The 15822-nt window shown below is 33.9% G+C and overlaps 1 protein-coding gene across 6 annotated transcripts in view; it reads left to right on the top strand.

Annotated features, from left to right (window-relative positions):
* LOC132741637 (caspase activity and apoptosis inhibitor 1-like) overlaps positions 1-15822 on the top strand; it is a 171151-nt gene that overhangs the window by 118972 nt on the left and 36357 nt on the right. For all 6 annotated transcript variants that reach the window (XM_060729856.1, XM_060729858.1, XM_060729853.1 and 3 more), the window contains one exon: positions 12426-12510. In XM_060729856.1, coding sequence (XP_060585839.1) covers positions 12426-12510 — 85 coding nt within the window. The remainder of the gene's footprint in view (positions 1-12425; positions 12511-15822) is intronic.

Consider the following 15822-nt stretch of genomic DNA (forward strand, 5'->3'; position numbering starts at 1 on the left):
AAAAAGAAAAAAAAAATCTTTGAAATGTGTGGTTTTCTACAGACCAGTTTGTGTAGTTTGTGTGAACTTTTGTTCAATCCACCCACACTTTATAATAACTTAAATGACTGCTAATAAGTGTTTTGAAGTTGAGCGATAAATCTTGGAAATTATATGTACAACACATTACTTTTGTTACATTTGATAAGCAATACAATGCCATCACTCTTTAGAGTACTAAAGGGAAGTAATCATGACTGCAAGCTTTCAAATAATTAATTAAATTTATTGAAGAGTTCCAACAAAAGTTTCATTAAAATATTAAATTTTTTGTGTATAGTTTCTGATTTTGTTTGCTTAACTAATATATGTATTAGTCATACCTCTATTCAAAGACCAGTCCCATATAAATAATGAATAGGTGGTCTTTGTTGGCAGTTTATTTACTTTTCAACATCAAAACCTAGTGGCGAGGAAAACCCCTAAGTGTCTGGCTTCTGTGCATGAAATCCTGCTCCAGTCGGCACGTGAGAATAATCACGAGCCTTATGATGTGATGGTTTGCTTCATTCAGTGCCGCAAGCGGGATTTGAACTTGTAAGAGATAAGAATAAGGTGATTTGAAGACACTATACCATTATCGACTTCGGTCATGGCTATAGTGCAAACATAAGTTACTGATATTTTATAGACTTGAACATTGCCGCTTTTAAATCATTTTCTTTAAAGATTATTAGAATTCTACTTAGAATCATTAGCCACATCTAAGAATTTCTCATTTTGAAGTCAGTTGTGTTTTTGAAAATTATCGCCTTTGGTATCTAACACCTTATGTATTAATGAAATTAAAGTTCGTAATTAATTTTCAAATGAAAATTTAATGTTAACAATTTGTTTGATGAATTTTATCAAATTACTCATGTAAAGTATATTAAAGAGAATTCAACTCTTTGAAGATTTCAAAATTTGATACTGATGAGATATGGTAGTAGGTTATAAATTGTGATTAAATAAAGTTCTTACAAATTTATTTCATACAAATTTATCAAAGGATTAATTTTAAATCAGAGAAAAGTGCTGCTATTTTCTAATACAACATGTGAAATAAAGTTTAAGGTGCTTCTGTACATCAACATGATTTTGATTTTATATCAGAATTTTTCTATGGCAGATAGGGGAATTTGAATCATGTTAAAATCAAATGGTGACTCTCAGCGGGATACAGCAGGTTCTTCTCTTTTTTATGTATGAAGGTAACTTGAGTGTAGCTTGACCTTACAAACTAGCTTGATAGCTTCTTCACATGAAGGACTCTCTTCTTCACATGAAGGACTCTCAAGTCCTGGTGGGATTTGAACCTCCAGTGGTCAAGTGAAAGTGGTTTGAAGTCACATTGACCATTTTGACAGTGGTTATAGGATGGAATGACAATATTATGGTCAAAGGTGGTGGTGGTATTGGTAGTTTTCACTCCGGATCACTGTAGTAAGCCAGTTTGAATTCTCCAGAGCACAGTTCAGCCAAAATAGTTATGGTCAAACTGCAAATGCCTAGCTTTAGCGGTGGAAGACTTAAGAATATTATAAGTGTCAATTCATACATTGTTTAGGGCACAACTGTGTGCCATTCAGATACAAATTCAAGATCACTTAAGGGTAAATAGTTGTTAATTAAGTAGAATAATATGAATATTTTCATAAAGTAACAAAAGTTAAAGTTACTTGAATTAACTAACACGTACGATGGAGTGATCACCTTAAATACTAGTCATTTCGTTTCCAAAGATAGGAACAATAAACTGATAACCCAGCTTTAATGTATAGTTATATTTTACTTGAAAAATCAGATATGAGCTAAACTGTGGTTTGATTTAATTTTCATTTAATTTCACATTAGTACAAAATTATATACCCATCACCAGAAACAACATTATCAATTAATGATAAAGGAGAAAAAGTTGTTGTTTTCTCTTCATTGGAAGGGTTTAGTAGTGCAGAGACAGGAAGCTTTCATTTATATCTTGTTTGTTGTATCTTTTTATAATCTTTCAATTTTATCTCTTTTGAATGTTTGAATTTATTGACTGTTTCTTGAACTTGGCTAACATATATTTAGCTAATTATATTATGCGTTAACCATATATTGACCAACAAAGTTCCCTTTTAGGTACATGCTAGGGGCCCATCTTTGTTATTTATTTTAGATGAAGACTCACTTTAGCAGGAGAGCAGTGCCAATGTTCAGGCTGTTACCTCATGGTTGTAGAGTTTTATCACATGAAAGGATTTGTCAATCTGGCCAGGGATTCTGACTCAGGGACTTGAAACCTCCCTGCCATTGAAACATGCTATCCCATTTTTGATCAAGTCGAAATTTCTTTTTATTTTTTTTTAAATTAAATTGTATGACAATCTACCTTTACAGTGTATTGATAATTTTCTTGAAAATCAGATTGTAGGCCAAATCGGGATTTGTTTGTTGAACATAAAACTGTCATCTTGTAACAACTATAAACATTTAATTGCCACTATTATGATTAAAAAATCAATGTTATCCCAGATGAAAAGTATAATAAAATATCCTATTGATTTTGATTCATTTATTAAATCCCCATTGATTTTCATATTAAGTCGCCACTTAATAGATGCTGAAAACTTCTTGTTGAAATAAAATTCTATTGATTCGAAGGGTCATTTAGTGGTATTATTTCCGTACGTTATTATATTTTAATGATTTTTATTGAAATTTTCTTCGCAGGAATCAGCATACGGGTATCCGTAACAAAGATTTTGTTATTTTGTTAAATTAGATTCGATCGATTGTAAAAATCTTTATTTAAAAACATCCAAAGGTGCCTTTGTACAAAATCAATTTGATTGGTCAGAGTGATATTGATTATTGCTTTTCAAAAATTTAATTTGCAGGACGTCATGATGGATAGGTTTTCCTTTTGTTTGATAAATTTTGTCTGATTGACATTACGTTTAGTAATTTCATTAAGATTGGAAATCTCTCTATAAAAACTTTAATGGGTTTGTCTATGAATAGGTAGCCGACATAACTGTGGTAATGTTGAGTCTTGTCGTCTGATTTCTGAACTGTTGACGACTGACAATTTAATTTGTAACATTATGAGGAATTTCCTATTGCAAGAATAGAATGTCACCATTTAAGGTCAGATATTGACTGTGAAAGCATTGTCCATGAAATGAGGGAGAACTGTGTTGATGTGGTTATAATATGTTGTGTATGTATGTATGTGTGTGTGCGCATACATATGGGCGTGCAAAAAGCCCCGTATATTTCATGTCAGGGTCTGTCCAATTCCTTTGACATACATGATCTAATTAAAATTGGTATGTATGATCACCATAAGTCAACAGTGTAAAACATGATTGTATGCAAGACCCAGTTCCTCAATTCAATGTCATTACTTGATGGATGTAGAAATATTACATCTTTAAGTTCAAAGGTCAAATCCTGTCCAACTTATAAGTGTTTTTACTTGATGGATTGTCATTAAACTTGGCAGTTCTTCAACACAATAAAACAATGTGTTGCACAAGATCCACATGGTCAAGATTGCACTATAGGTCAAAAGCCAAATTGTTTGTGTCTTCTTTCATCTTTGGCTTAAAACTTTCTAATTACTTAATGGATTGTCAAAACATTTGGAAGAATCTGATGTTGTCACCAGGGTAACAGGGTACAGAAGCATAATTATAGTATTGACTTGTGGTGTTTGTGTGCATGATATGGGCATGCAAGATTGTGTCCACTGAATGTTATTTCTTGATGGCTCGTGGAAATTTCGTGCTAATAAAATGAATGGTCTTGTCCAGGTAAAAAGATGGACAAGTCCATTTAAAGGCACATTATGCCTCAGAAGTTAATATTTGAGCCATGTCACGACAAAACCAACATAGCGGGTTTGTGACCAACATGGGTCCAGACCAGCCTGCGCATCCGCGCAGTCTGATCAGGATCCATGCTGTTCGCTATCAGTTTCTCTACTTGCTATAGGGTTTATAAGCGAACAGCATGGATCCTGATCAGACTGTGCGGATGCGCAGGCTGGTCTGGATCCATACTGGTCGCAAACCCATTATGTTGGTTTTGTTCTGACGCGGCTCAAATAATGGATTTAGAGCATGTTAGGTATCAAACAACCAATGAAAATAGAAATTTGTATTAAAGGTAGCAATATATAAAAAAGGAAGTAGAATTTGATTTCCATACAAAATACTAAATCACTATAATTATACCAATTGCCAAAAGGCAAAAGAAGCAAAAGACAGTTCATCTATATAACCATTGGATAACTTTTTTGAATCTGTAACAATATACCAAAAGATAAGAAGTTATTGAGAAGTGAAAATGGTAGCATTTTGGAGGCTTAATGGGCCTTTAAGGTATTTAGAGAGATTCCTGACTCAACAAGTTCACTAGTACGTAGCAATTGTTCATGTTTAAATATTATTTCATTAAAGGTTTATGATTTACTGGTGTTATGAAAACAAGACGAATTACTAATTTACATAATGTTATAATGTCTTGTAATGCTGCCCTCACACATAAACCACGACCTTACTGCGACCTGAAAACTAGTAAAATAGCATTTTTCTTTCGAAAATCGTTGGTTTTCTTTCAAATTTTTACGTCCATGGCGTTTCCACTGCGACTGTATTGCGTCCCCACGGCGATCATCGGCGACCCAGCTGCGACTGTGCTATGTTCTCTGCGTCCTTACCGCGACTCTACGACGACTATTGCGTTTGTCCGGCGATTGTCCTCCGACTGTACGACGACCCTACTATGGTCTTGCTACATCTATAAAAACAATACTTTTTACCAGTAAATTTCATTCCGAGTCTGACCTTCAACGAGTGAAGACGTATATTTAATTAGTATTAAGTTAAATCATCCATATTATTCCAAAGATGAGAGGCGGACGAGGCAAAAGAGCGAGGGTCTCTAAAGTGCTACAAGTTGACCCAGTCGCCGCTTCAGATATGCAGTTTGGTAGTGGTTCACAGTGAGTAGAAATCGCGGCTTCATCCACTGGCGGAGACGCATACAAACAGTCTTCTAGTGGTCCACAGTCTGTTGAAACAGCGGCGTCCTAAGTACGAGTGTACTACGTCTATTGCGTTCTTATTGCGTCCTTACTACGATGCTGCTGCGACTATGGCGACTCCACTGCGATCCCACGGCGACCTAACCAGGACTCAGCAAGAACGCAGAGTTTCTGCGACTGTTTTGTGCATGTTCAAAATAGTCGCCGACGGTCTGCGACCTTGTGCGTCCTTGGGTTCCTCGCTACGACCTCGCTGCGTCCATGGCGACTGTGCTGCGTCCTGGGTCGTAGCAAGGTCGCAGTAAGGTCGCGAGGTATGTGTGAGGGCAGTATAATAGATACATAATATGTTTTTATAATAGATTTCTTGAAAACCAATAATCATTTAATATCGGCTATTACGTTTCAAGGTTTTATGAAATTTTCTTGAAATTGCCCGAATAAATTCCATAGAAAATGTCTTCAGTTAGACATGGCTTGTCATAAAACCTATCTTAAACAAGCCTTCTTGAACATTCAAAATCCACAGAGGAAGAAATATCTGTATGTTTAAGTAGATTTTAATTTTATTCTTTAGAGGATAGAAAGTTTAAGACTTTCGAACACTTAGTTATGACTGTGTCTCTATGTATTGACACTTCAATGATTCTTTTCTTTGTATTGTCTATACACTTATTATATGTGTCTTAAAACATTTGAATTTCAAGATTCGGAGCTGTGAAAAACGAGGAATTCACGTCTGGGATATTAGTCTTATGGTCCATATAAGAAAGATATATATCCCATTAATGAATGGATGTCTGAATTTTTTTTCAACCTTTTTTGATATTGATGTCTTTTAAAAGACGGCAATAAATTTCACTTATGTCTGCTTACAAACCATAGTTAGCCAAAAGCAATAACTCAAATTATTCATTGTATATGGAATTTTAGAGAAAAAAATACTCTGGTTTTAATGTCAATTTTTGCCGTCTCTCTTGAGACCGTTTTCCGGTTGCCGGCACCCATTAAGTTGATGATTTCACTGGTCAAAGGAAAGGAGAATTTTTTTCTTTTATTGTTTATGGTATTGTACTCTTTGGGTTCTATCTGCGCTAGTAAATTTCAATCAATTTGAAATTCCTTCGAGACAGGCTAAAGTAATGGACTTTCTGGCTAAAATTTCATTGTCCGAAAACAGAAAAAAATTGGAAATGAGAAATAACACTTCACTCCCTGATAATTGTTAATCCACTAAACAAAAATGGACACTGTCCATGTTTGCATGACCACATAATGGAGTTTTTGCCTTTTTTCCTCGCAATAATGAATCATTGTTAATTTTCTGTTTCATGTGTACATCAGGGAAAAGGTCATTTTATTAATTCTTTTAAAATGTCACTAGAAATATAGTCTTGATATTAAATTGCAGTAATTCAATAACATAGTAATAAATATTTCAGAAAGTTGAACAGGGCACAAATAAAATCTATATCATTGTAAATATGCTTATAATGAGTAGCTGGTAAATTAGTTTTGAGTGTCTTACATTTATAATTTAGTCATGCTCTTATTTTGATAAATTTAATTATGTGCCTAGTTATACCCCCGAAACGAAGTTTGGGGGGTATATAGAAGTCACTCGATGGTCGGTCTGTCGGTTGGTCGGTCCAGCGGTCCGTTGCATTTTCCTTGTCCAGAGCATAACTTGAAGACTAATGATTGGAATTCAATGCAACTTCATACAATGATCAAACATATTGAGAGGAAGTGCAGTGCACAAGAACCATAACTCTATCTTGACTAAATACAGAGTTATTGCCCTTTGATACTTTTCCTTCTCGGAGGATAACGTGAAAAGTACTGGTTGGAATTCAAAGCAACTTCATACAATAGTCAAGCACAATAAGGGGAAGTGCAGTACACAAGAACCATAACTCTATCTAAAGTAATTATAGAGTTATTGCCCTTTGTTACTTTTTCATAGCTTTCTTTTGTCTACACCATAACTTGAAGACTAATGGTTGGAATTCAGTACAACTTCATACAATGATCAGAAGTGCAGTGCACAAGAATCATAACTCCATCTTGACTAATTACAGAGTTATTGCCCTTGTTACTTTTCTTTGTCTGGAGCATAACATGAAAACTACTGGTTGGAATTCAATACAACTTCATACAATCATCAAGCACATTAAGAGAAAGTGCAGTGTACAAGAACCATAACTCTATCTTGACTTATTACAGAGTTATTGCCCTTTGTTACATTTCCTTGTCCGGAGCATAACTTGAAAAGTACTGGTTGGAATTCAAAAAAACTTCATACAATGGTTAAGCACAATAAGAGGAAGTGCAGTGCACAAGACTAATGGTTGGAATTCAGTACAACTTCATACAATGATCAGAAGTACAGTGCACAAGAATCATAACTCCATCTTGACTAATTACAGAGTTATTGCCCTTGTTACTTTTCTTTGTCTGGAGCATAACATGAAAACTACTGGTTGGAATTCAATACAACTTCATACAATCATCAAGCACATTAAGAGAAAGTGCAGTGTACAAGAACCATAACTCTATCTTGACTAATTACAGAGTTATTGCCCTTTGTTACTTTTCCTTGTCCGGAGCATAACTTGAAAAGTACTGGTTGGAATTCAAAAAAACTTCATACAATGGTTAAGCACAATAAGAGGAAGTGCAGTGCACAAGACTAATGGTTGGAATTCAGTACAACTTCATACAATGATCAGAAGTACAGTGCACAAGAATCATAACTCCATCTTGACTAATTACAGAGTTATTGCCCTTGTTACTTTTCCTTGTCTGGATCATAACTTGAAAACTACTGGTTGGAATTCAATACAACTTCATACAATCATCAAGCACATTAAGAGAAAGTGCAGTGTACAAGAACCATAACTGTATCTTGACTAATTACAGAGTTATTGCCCATTGTTACTTTTCCTTGTCCGGACATAACTTGAAAAGTACTGGTTGGAATTCAAAACAACTTCATACAATGGTCAAGCACAATAAGAGGAAGTGCAGTGCACAAGAACAATTACCCTGTCCAGAGTATTTATAGAGATATTGCCCTTTGTTACTTTTCCATTGCTTTTTTCTTGTCCAGAGCATAACTTGAAAACTACTAGTTGGAATTCAATACAATTTCATACAATGGTCAAGTATATTGAGAGGAAGAGCAGTGCACAGAAACCATAACTCTTTCTTGACTCATTTAAGAGTTTTTGTCCTTTGTTACTTTTCATTGTCCAGTACATAACTTGAAAATTAATGGTTGGAATTCAATGAAACTTCATACTATGGTCAAGGGCAGTGAGATAAGTGCAGTGCACAAGAACCATAACTCTATTTGGACAAATTACAGTTATTGCCCTTTGTTACTTTTTTTATCCAGTGTATAACTTGAAAACTAGTAGTTGGAATTAAATACAACTTAATACAATGGCCAAGGGCAATGAGAGGAAGTGCAGTGTACAATAACCATAACTCCATCTTCAGTATTTGTAGAGTTATTGCCCTTTGTTCCTTTTCCTTGTCTGGTGCATAACTTAAAAACTAAGGTTTAGAATTCAATGCAACTTCATACAATGGTCAAGCGCAATGAGAGGAAGTGCAGTGCTTAAGTTTCTGGCCTTATTACAGAGTAATTCAATAAAACTTCATCATTGGTCAACCACATTAAAAAGAAATGCAACATACAAGAACCACAACTATCTTTAATTGCCCACAGTCATAACTCTATTAAGGTATTCTGTTACTAGTAACTTTCTCATTTCTGTAGCAGTCTTGTGGGGGTATTAATCACATTTAGTGATAGTTTTAGTTTAATGAGTTTAGTTATGTGGTTATATTCTTTAAACTTTAGTTATTTGCTAACTTTGATGAATTTAGTTATGTGCCAATTTTGATTTAGTTATGTTGTTATCTTTATGAAGTTTTGTGGTCATGTGGTTCTTTTCTTGAATTTAGTTATGTCATATTTGCTTATTTTAATGAATTTAGTTATGTGTTTATTTTGATGAATATAGTTATATGCTCATTTTGATGAATTTGGATATGTGCCTAGTTCAGTTTCTACTCATAAACTAACTTAAAGAGAAAAACAAACCTTTTGATAAAACAAGAAAACAGGAAGACATTCGTATGTAAATGTTATATCTCAATAAACATGTGACACCATTTTAAAGATGCACACCAGTTAGTGGTACGTTCTTTAAAAAAAAAAAAAAAAAAAAAAAAAAAAAAAAAAAAATTCAACAAAGCACATTATCCACAGATTCCACTCCATTCCATCAAGTTGGCTCGAAAAATATAAGTAAATCAAACACCATTTAAATAAGGTGGTGAAGAAAAATATCTCATATAAAAGAGCCATAGAAGATAACAAAGGGACATCACAGACATTTTTAATTCAATTATAACATCTCACAAGATGTTAATATCATATTAAATTACTTTCTTAAGAAAACTTTAATAGTGTTTTATCACCCTTTTTGAAGATAAATAAGTAAGCAACGCCATTTGACTTTTATTCAAGTGGTTGTCAGAGAGAGTTTACGAGTGCCGATATTTCTGACAATTAAATTTGATATTATAAATTATGTTCCATTACTTGGTTTCCAACTCTTTGTTTATGGCTATAATTTGCCTTTGAAATATTTATAAACACTGTATTCTTATGCCGATAATGACCACATTATAATGGTTTTTCATTGATTTTTAGTTCTTTTTTTCCTCAAGACCTATTTATAGGGTCACTATGAAAAGTCTGGGGAGAATTGAATTTAACGATAGACTGTATATGCGTATATAACAATTCATTGTTAATTATTTAACGGTCTCTGCTGGAGGGTCATGTACATTTGTCTAAATTAAAGGAACAGAATGTACATGTAATGTTAGTGTTAATTTTATCTTGTTTTTAGCTCACCTGTCACAAAGTGACAGGGTGAGCTTTTGTGATCGCTTTTCGTCCGGCGTCCGTCCGTCGTCCGTCCGTAAACTTTTACTTTAAATGACAACTCCTCATAAACCACTAAGCCAATTTCATCCAAACTTCACAGGAATGTTCCTTTTGTGGTCACCTTTAAAATTTGTGCAAAGAATTTAATTCCATGCAGAACTCTGGTTGCCATGGCAACCGAAAGAAAAAACTAAAAAAATCTTCTTTTAAAGAACCCAAAGAGCTAGAGCTAAGATATTTAGCAAGAAACATGTTCTAATGGGTGTCTACCAAGTTTGTTCAAATAAAAGCCCTGGGGTCAAAATTGACACCGCCCCAGGGGGTCATTGATTTTCCCTATATGCATATAGTAAAAACTTAAAAAATCTTCTTTTAAAGAACTCAAAGAGCTATTGCTAAGATATTGAGCATCAAACATGTTCTAATAGGTGTCTACCAAGTTTGTTCAAATAAAAGCCCTGGGGTCAAATTTGGCCCCGCCCCAGGGGGTCATTGATTTTCCCTATATGCATATAGTAAAAACTTAAAAAGTCTTCTTTTAAAGAACCCAAAGAGTTAGAGCAAAGATATTTAGCATGAAACATGTTCTAATAAGTGTCTACCAAGTTTGTTCAAATAAAAGCCCTTGGGTCAAAATTGGCCCCGCCCCAGGGGGTCATTGATTTTCCCTATATGCATATAGTAAAAACTTAAAAAGTCTTCTTTTAAAAAACCCAAAGAGCTAGAGCTAAGATATTTAGCATGAAACATGTTCTAATGAGTGTCTACCAAGTTTGTTCAAATAAAAGCCCTGGGGTCAAAATTGGCCCCGCCCCGGGGGGTCATTGATTTTCCCTATATGCATATAGTAAAAACTTAAAAAGTCTTCTTTTAAAGTACCCAAAGAGCTAGAGCTAAGATATTTAGCATGAAACAAGTTCTAATGGGTGTCTACCAAGTTTGTTCAAATAAAAGCCCTGGGGTCAAAATTGGCACCGCCCCAGGGGTGTCATTGTTTTTAACTATATGTGTATAGTAAAAACTTAAAAAAAATCTTCTTTTAAAAAGCCCAATGAGCTAGAGCTTAGATGTTTAGCATGAAACATCTTCTTATGGGTGTCTACCAAGTTTGTGCAAATAAAAGCCCTTTGGTTAAAATTGGCCCTGCAACGTTGGGGGGGGGGGGGGGGGGGGGGGCCTATATACAGGTGAGCGACCTCAGGGCCATCATGGCCCTCTTGTTTTTTTTGTATTGTTTGTTTTTTTATTGTTTTTTTTCGCTGGGTATTCATAGAATTTAACTATTATAGAGCAGAGAACTGTTTCAATATTGAATATTTGAAGTGTACAGATATGATAAATTTAATTTGCGATGAAATTGAAGAGTAACATGAATTATTAAACAATTTGATTATTATGATTTATAGTTGAAATTTTCGGCAAATTTTAAATTTAGAATTATGATGTTTTATGTTACGCCGGCAGAAACGGAAAAAAAAAAGAAGACAAAAAACATAAAGCCCCCCGTCTAGGAAATATGGCAATGGCAAGGGAATAATTCTAATATGATATTAAATAACTGTATTTATTACATTTTGCACTATCCAATTTTCAATACCTAATAGTTATATTGGTTTTTATTCGATGCAATCAGGAATAACTTTATTCAAAATGAAATATGAAATTTCAACATGCATCGTATTGTCACGCATGTTTCAAGAAATTCAAGTGAATGTAGAAACCGACAAGACTTGTTTGCAAGAGAGAAAACTGCTGTTAGTGGTCGTTTTATTTTTTTGCGGAAATGATTAGCGGTTATAAACAGTCTTCTAAGATAAAAATGTTAAAATCCCATTGGTATTTTATTAACATGAAGGGAGGATATGCCATGTCCTTGCAAGTTCTTGTAATGTATTCAGTACCCAGTGAGTGCTAAGGTAAGCAGTGGCTTAGTGGTAAAGGTGTCTGCCACTCAATGCGGTGATTGTGAATATGAGCACCACTAAGGTGACCACCTGATGTTTCAACATAAACACTATTACAGTTCAGTTTCGGCAGCAGTAATTCACAATGCCATATGCTGGAGCTCGAACCAAAACTGACCTGTCTTCTATGTAAGTGTAACCCTTAACTTCTCCTCATAAGTTTTCTGAACCTATTGTTTAGAAAAACTTGCCAGTATATGTGATGGTTTTGACCCCTGGTGTTGCATTAAATTTGTAACACCCAAGGTTAGCCAAAATCATCTTTCCTGTTTCGGCACCATATGACCTAAATTGTGTTGGTTTGCCGTAAATCCTAACAAAACAAGCAAAAAATTGTCCAGTGTATAAACCTATTTTGCCCTGTCTTGTAAGCTTACTTGAATGGTTATTTAAAAATAATGTTTCCAGTATGATTGAAAAAAAGAATCTATTTCAGGAGGTGCCGTTTGAAGATTTAAGACGAAGATGTATGGAACAATTGGAGGTGATGTCAAAGAAGAGAATACGGAGGATTCTTGCAGGTAGTTTTAGTAGTTGTATTATAGTTTAACCCCTGGCCGGCAGGCGGTGTCAAATTTTTGTCCGGAGCATATATATTACACGCATGGAGGAATTTTAATGAAACATCAAAGTTCATATAAAAATATGAAAATATGTATTCTGACCATTTAGTCATCATTTATGGAGGTATTGAAACACAAATGGTTATTATCATGACTACTGGTGTGAAACATGTGATTAAGGTTAATATATGCAAGGTCAAGGTCACTAAAGATGATAAAATATAGAGATTTTGTCCACACATATGGTGGAATTCTAATGAAACTTCATAAAAATGTTCACCACTATGAGAAGCAGTGTCACATGCATAAACCTGGTCTCTAGGCTAAAGGTAAAGGTTACACTTAGAGTTCATTGAAAAATGTTTGTTTGGAGCCAAACTTTTACATTCAAAAGGGGATTTTAATGTAACTTGGCACAAGTGCTCACCATTTTGAGGTTTATCGCGCACATAATCATGGTCCCTGCTACCAAAGTAAAGGTCAAATACAAAGAGGTCAAAGTTTGTGTACGGGGACCATTTAGTCATCATTTATTGATGGATTGTAACACAAATGATAACTATCATAACTACAAGTGTGACACATGTAATTCTGGTTAATATTTGCAAGGTCAAGGTCACTAGAGATGATAAAATAACCAGGTATTTTCCGGAAATTTCCCAGAACATATCTCCTATATGTCTTATATGTCATAGCTTTCTATAATGCCCACATCTCTGTCAAAAGATTTTTTGATGCCAGGCTTTAAAATTTTGTGACAATGTTGCCCTTGTTATTCTTGGTGAATATTTTTTTATTAATGTTACTGAAATATGTGAGGAGATATCTTAGGTTAAGAACTATATTATTACAGTAGATCAGATATACAGTGACCCTGGATGGTAATTGGTTTCTTTATAAGGACTACGCTTCCAACTTCTCAACATGCTTCTCTTCACACACCCATAGAGAACAAAAAGGTGTTAAACCATCTACAGCAACAATACATGTGCCAACAGGTACACAGAATGAGTTAGTAAATAGTTATTCCCAAAGATCTTCCTGTGCTAAAAAATAGTCTTAAAATACAGAAATTATAGGGAACTAAGGAGTATGTCTTTAAACTTCCTATAATTTATGAAATCTTACAGAATGTTTTGAGATTTCAAAGAAATCATGAAATGTTAAGAATGCCTTGAAGCTTTGAAGAAATCATGAAATGTTAAGAATGCTGTGAAACTTTGAAGAAATCATGAAATGTTGTGATACTTCATAGAAATCATGAAAAATGATACAGATTTACAGATGGTATATACTTTGTGCTCAGTTTATAACTTCTACATGCATGAAGGGATTTCAAGAAAAAAAATGAAAAAAAAATGTATAAGGTCAAATCCTGTCCAGTGTTTTATCTTTCTCTACTTGATGGATTGTAGAAATATTTGGCATATATCTTCACTGTAGTCAGATGATGTATGGCATGCAAGAACTGGGTCTGCAACTTTTAGGTCAAGGATATATTTAAAGGTCAAAGGTCAAATCCTATGTCCTTACTTGCTGGATTGTTGTAAAATTTTGCATTATGATGATCTATTGAATAAGTCAAAGTGTGTCATTGCAACAGTCATGAAGATGTGTGGCATAAAAGACTAATGCTCACTTCATCAAGGTCATTTTCATTTTTGAGGTCAAGGGTCAAATCCTTTTCTGTTTATAACTACATGTATATCATTTGGCTTTTCAGATAATCATTCATAATTATGTTAAACCCTAATGTCAGCACATTCAGAATCATTTTTGCGCTTGACAAAGTTTAAATCTTGTCCATTTTAATCATATAACTTATAAATCATGTGACATTTGGCATATGTCTTCACCATGGTAAAAAAAAATGTGTCATGCATAATACCCAGGTCATGGTTTGCTAGGAGATAAAAATGTAATATGTGCATCTGTGTCTTATTGACACATTTCTATAAATCATTAAATTTAGGAGATTCATAATAATTATGTTACAAGTGCTTCTGGGTTAATGTGTCAGACTTGTAATCTATGGATCTTTAAGCTGTATGTGTTTAAACCCAAACATGGGCAAGCTGTTGTTTCCTTGGGCAAGAAACTTTACAGTCATTGCTCAGTATTGGTTGGTTCTAGGAATGAATCCGATAGTGTGTATAATAATAAGATAAAAACTTCCTACACAATGGAACTAAAATAACTTCTGTATAAACAAACAAGCTACAGCCATGAAAATTAATTTTTAGAATTGGTTTGAACACTATTTTCATCAATCAGCTGATTATATTTATTGCTTTATAGATTCATTTAGGTATAAACAACCTTTAAAATTATGATGAAAACAAGCCAAGTTCGAAATAACAATATTCAGATTTTAATGATGTTTTAATCTATATAATAATGGTTCGGAGATTTTAGAAAATTTAGGTTAATCGTAAAGAACTTTTCTTTGCCACAAGAATCTTTTAAAAAATAACCATGTTGATATTTTAAGAGCCTCAGATTTGTTTTCAAAATAGGTGGGCAATAAAAAGATTTAATGTTTGAAAACTCACAGAGGGTTTTAGATTTTGATCATGGGGTTTGGAACATTAACTTTAATAGGGTCAAGTTGTTGGAAATGTAACTGTTTTTATCTGTTGATTACATCTCTTAGTTTAGGTATAACCATTGAAAATTCCTCTGAAGCAAAATTTTCCAACATATATATTTTTTTTGATCTTTTGACTTTAACACTTAAAAAGTCGATGGTGATGCAAAATTAATCTATAAATAATGTTCGGGATATTTATTTTGGATAAGTGTTAAAGCCTATTCTGAAAAAAAATTAATGTAGGATGAATTATGATAAAATGATGAGTAAAATTAATTGAATAAGAGAATGTTTCAGTTTATATAAACAAAATGTAATGTAGAAAAACCTTTACATGTAATGCGCAGTCAGTTTAGGAAAAGCTAGCGAAATGAGTTTTCATCTGCCTGTCTGATGGCAAGGTCATTGCATGGTTTTGTTTTTGTGACAAAAAAGCTGGGTATATTCGAAATTGTATGGTACCATCAGTCTGATTGTCCCTGAGTGGGCCTTTCGGGTTATGCCAGGTCTCTAACCCCAGGGATTGAAAGGCTGGATTAATTTACAAAATGTAACATAGTATTCTCAAATTGGTATATTAGCTTCAGTCAAGCAATAAATGACTTTTGGTTATTAACAGAAGTGTCTTCTGGTTGAATCAATTAGAAATTGTCCTATTTTCATTCATGGCATTGTCTGTT

This window comes from Ruditapes philippinarum, unplaced genomic scaffold (genome assembly GCF_026571515.1).
Source record: "Ruditapes philippinarum isolate M1 unplaced genomic scaffold, ASM2657151v2 ctg592_1_1_1_1, whole genome shotgun sequence".
Taxonomy (NCBI): Eukaryota; Metazoa; Mollusca; class Bivalvia; order Venerida; family Veneridae; genus Ruditapes; species Ruditapes philippinarum.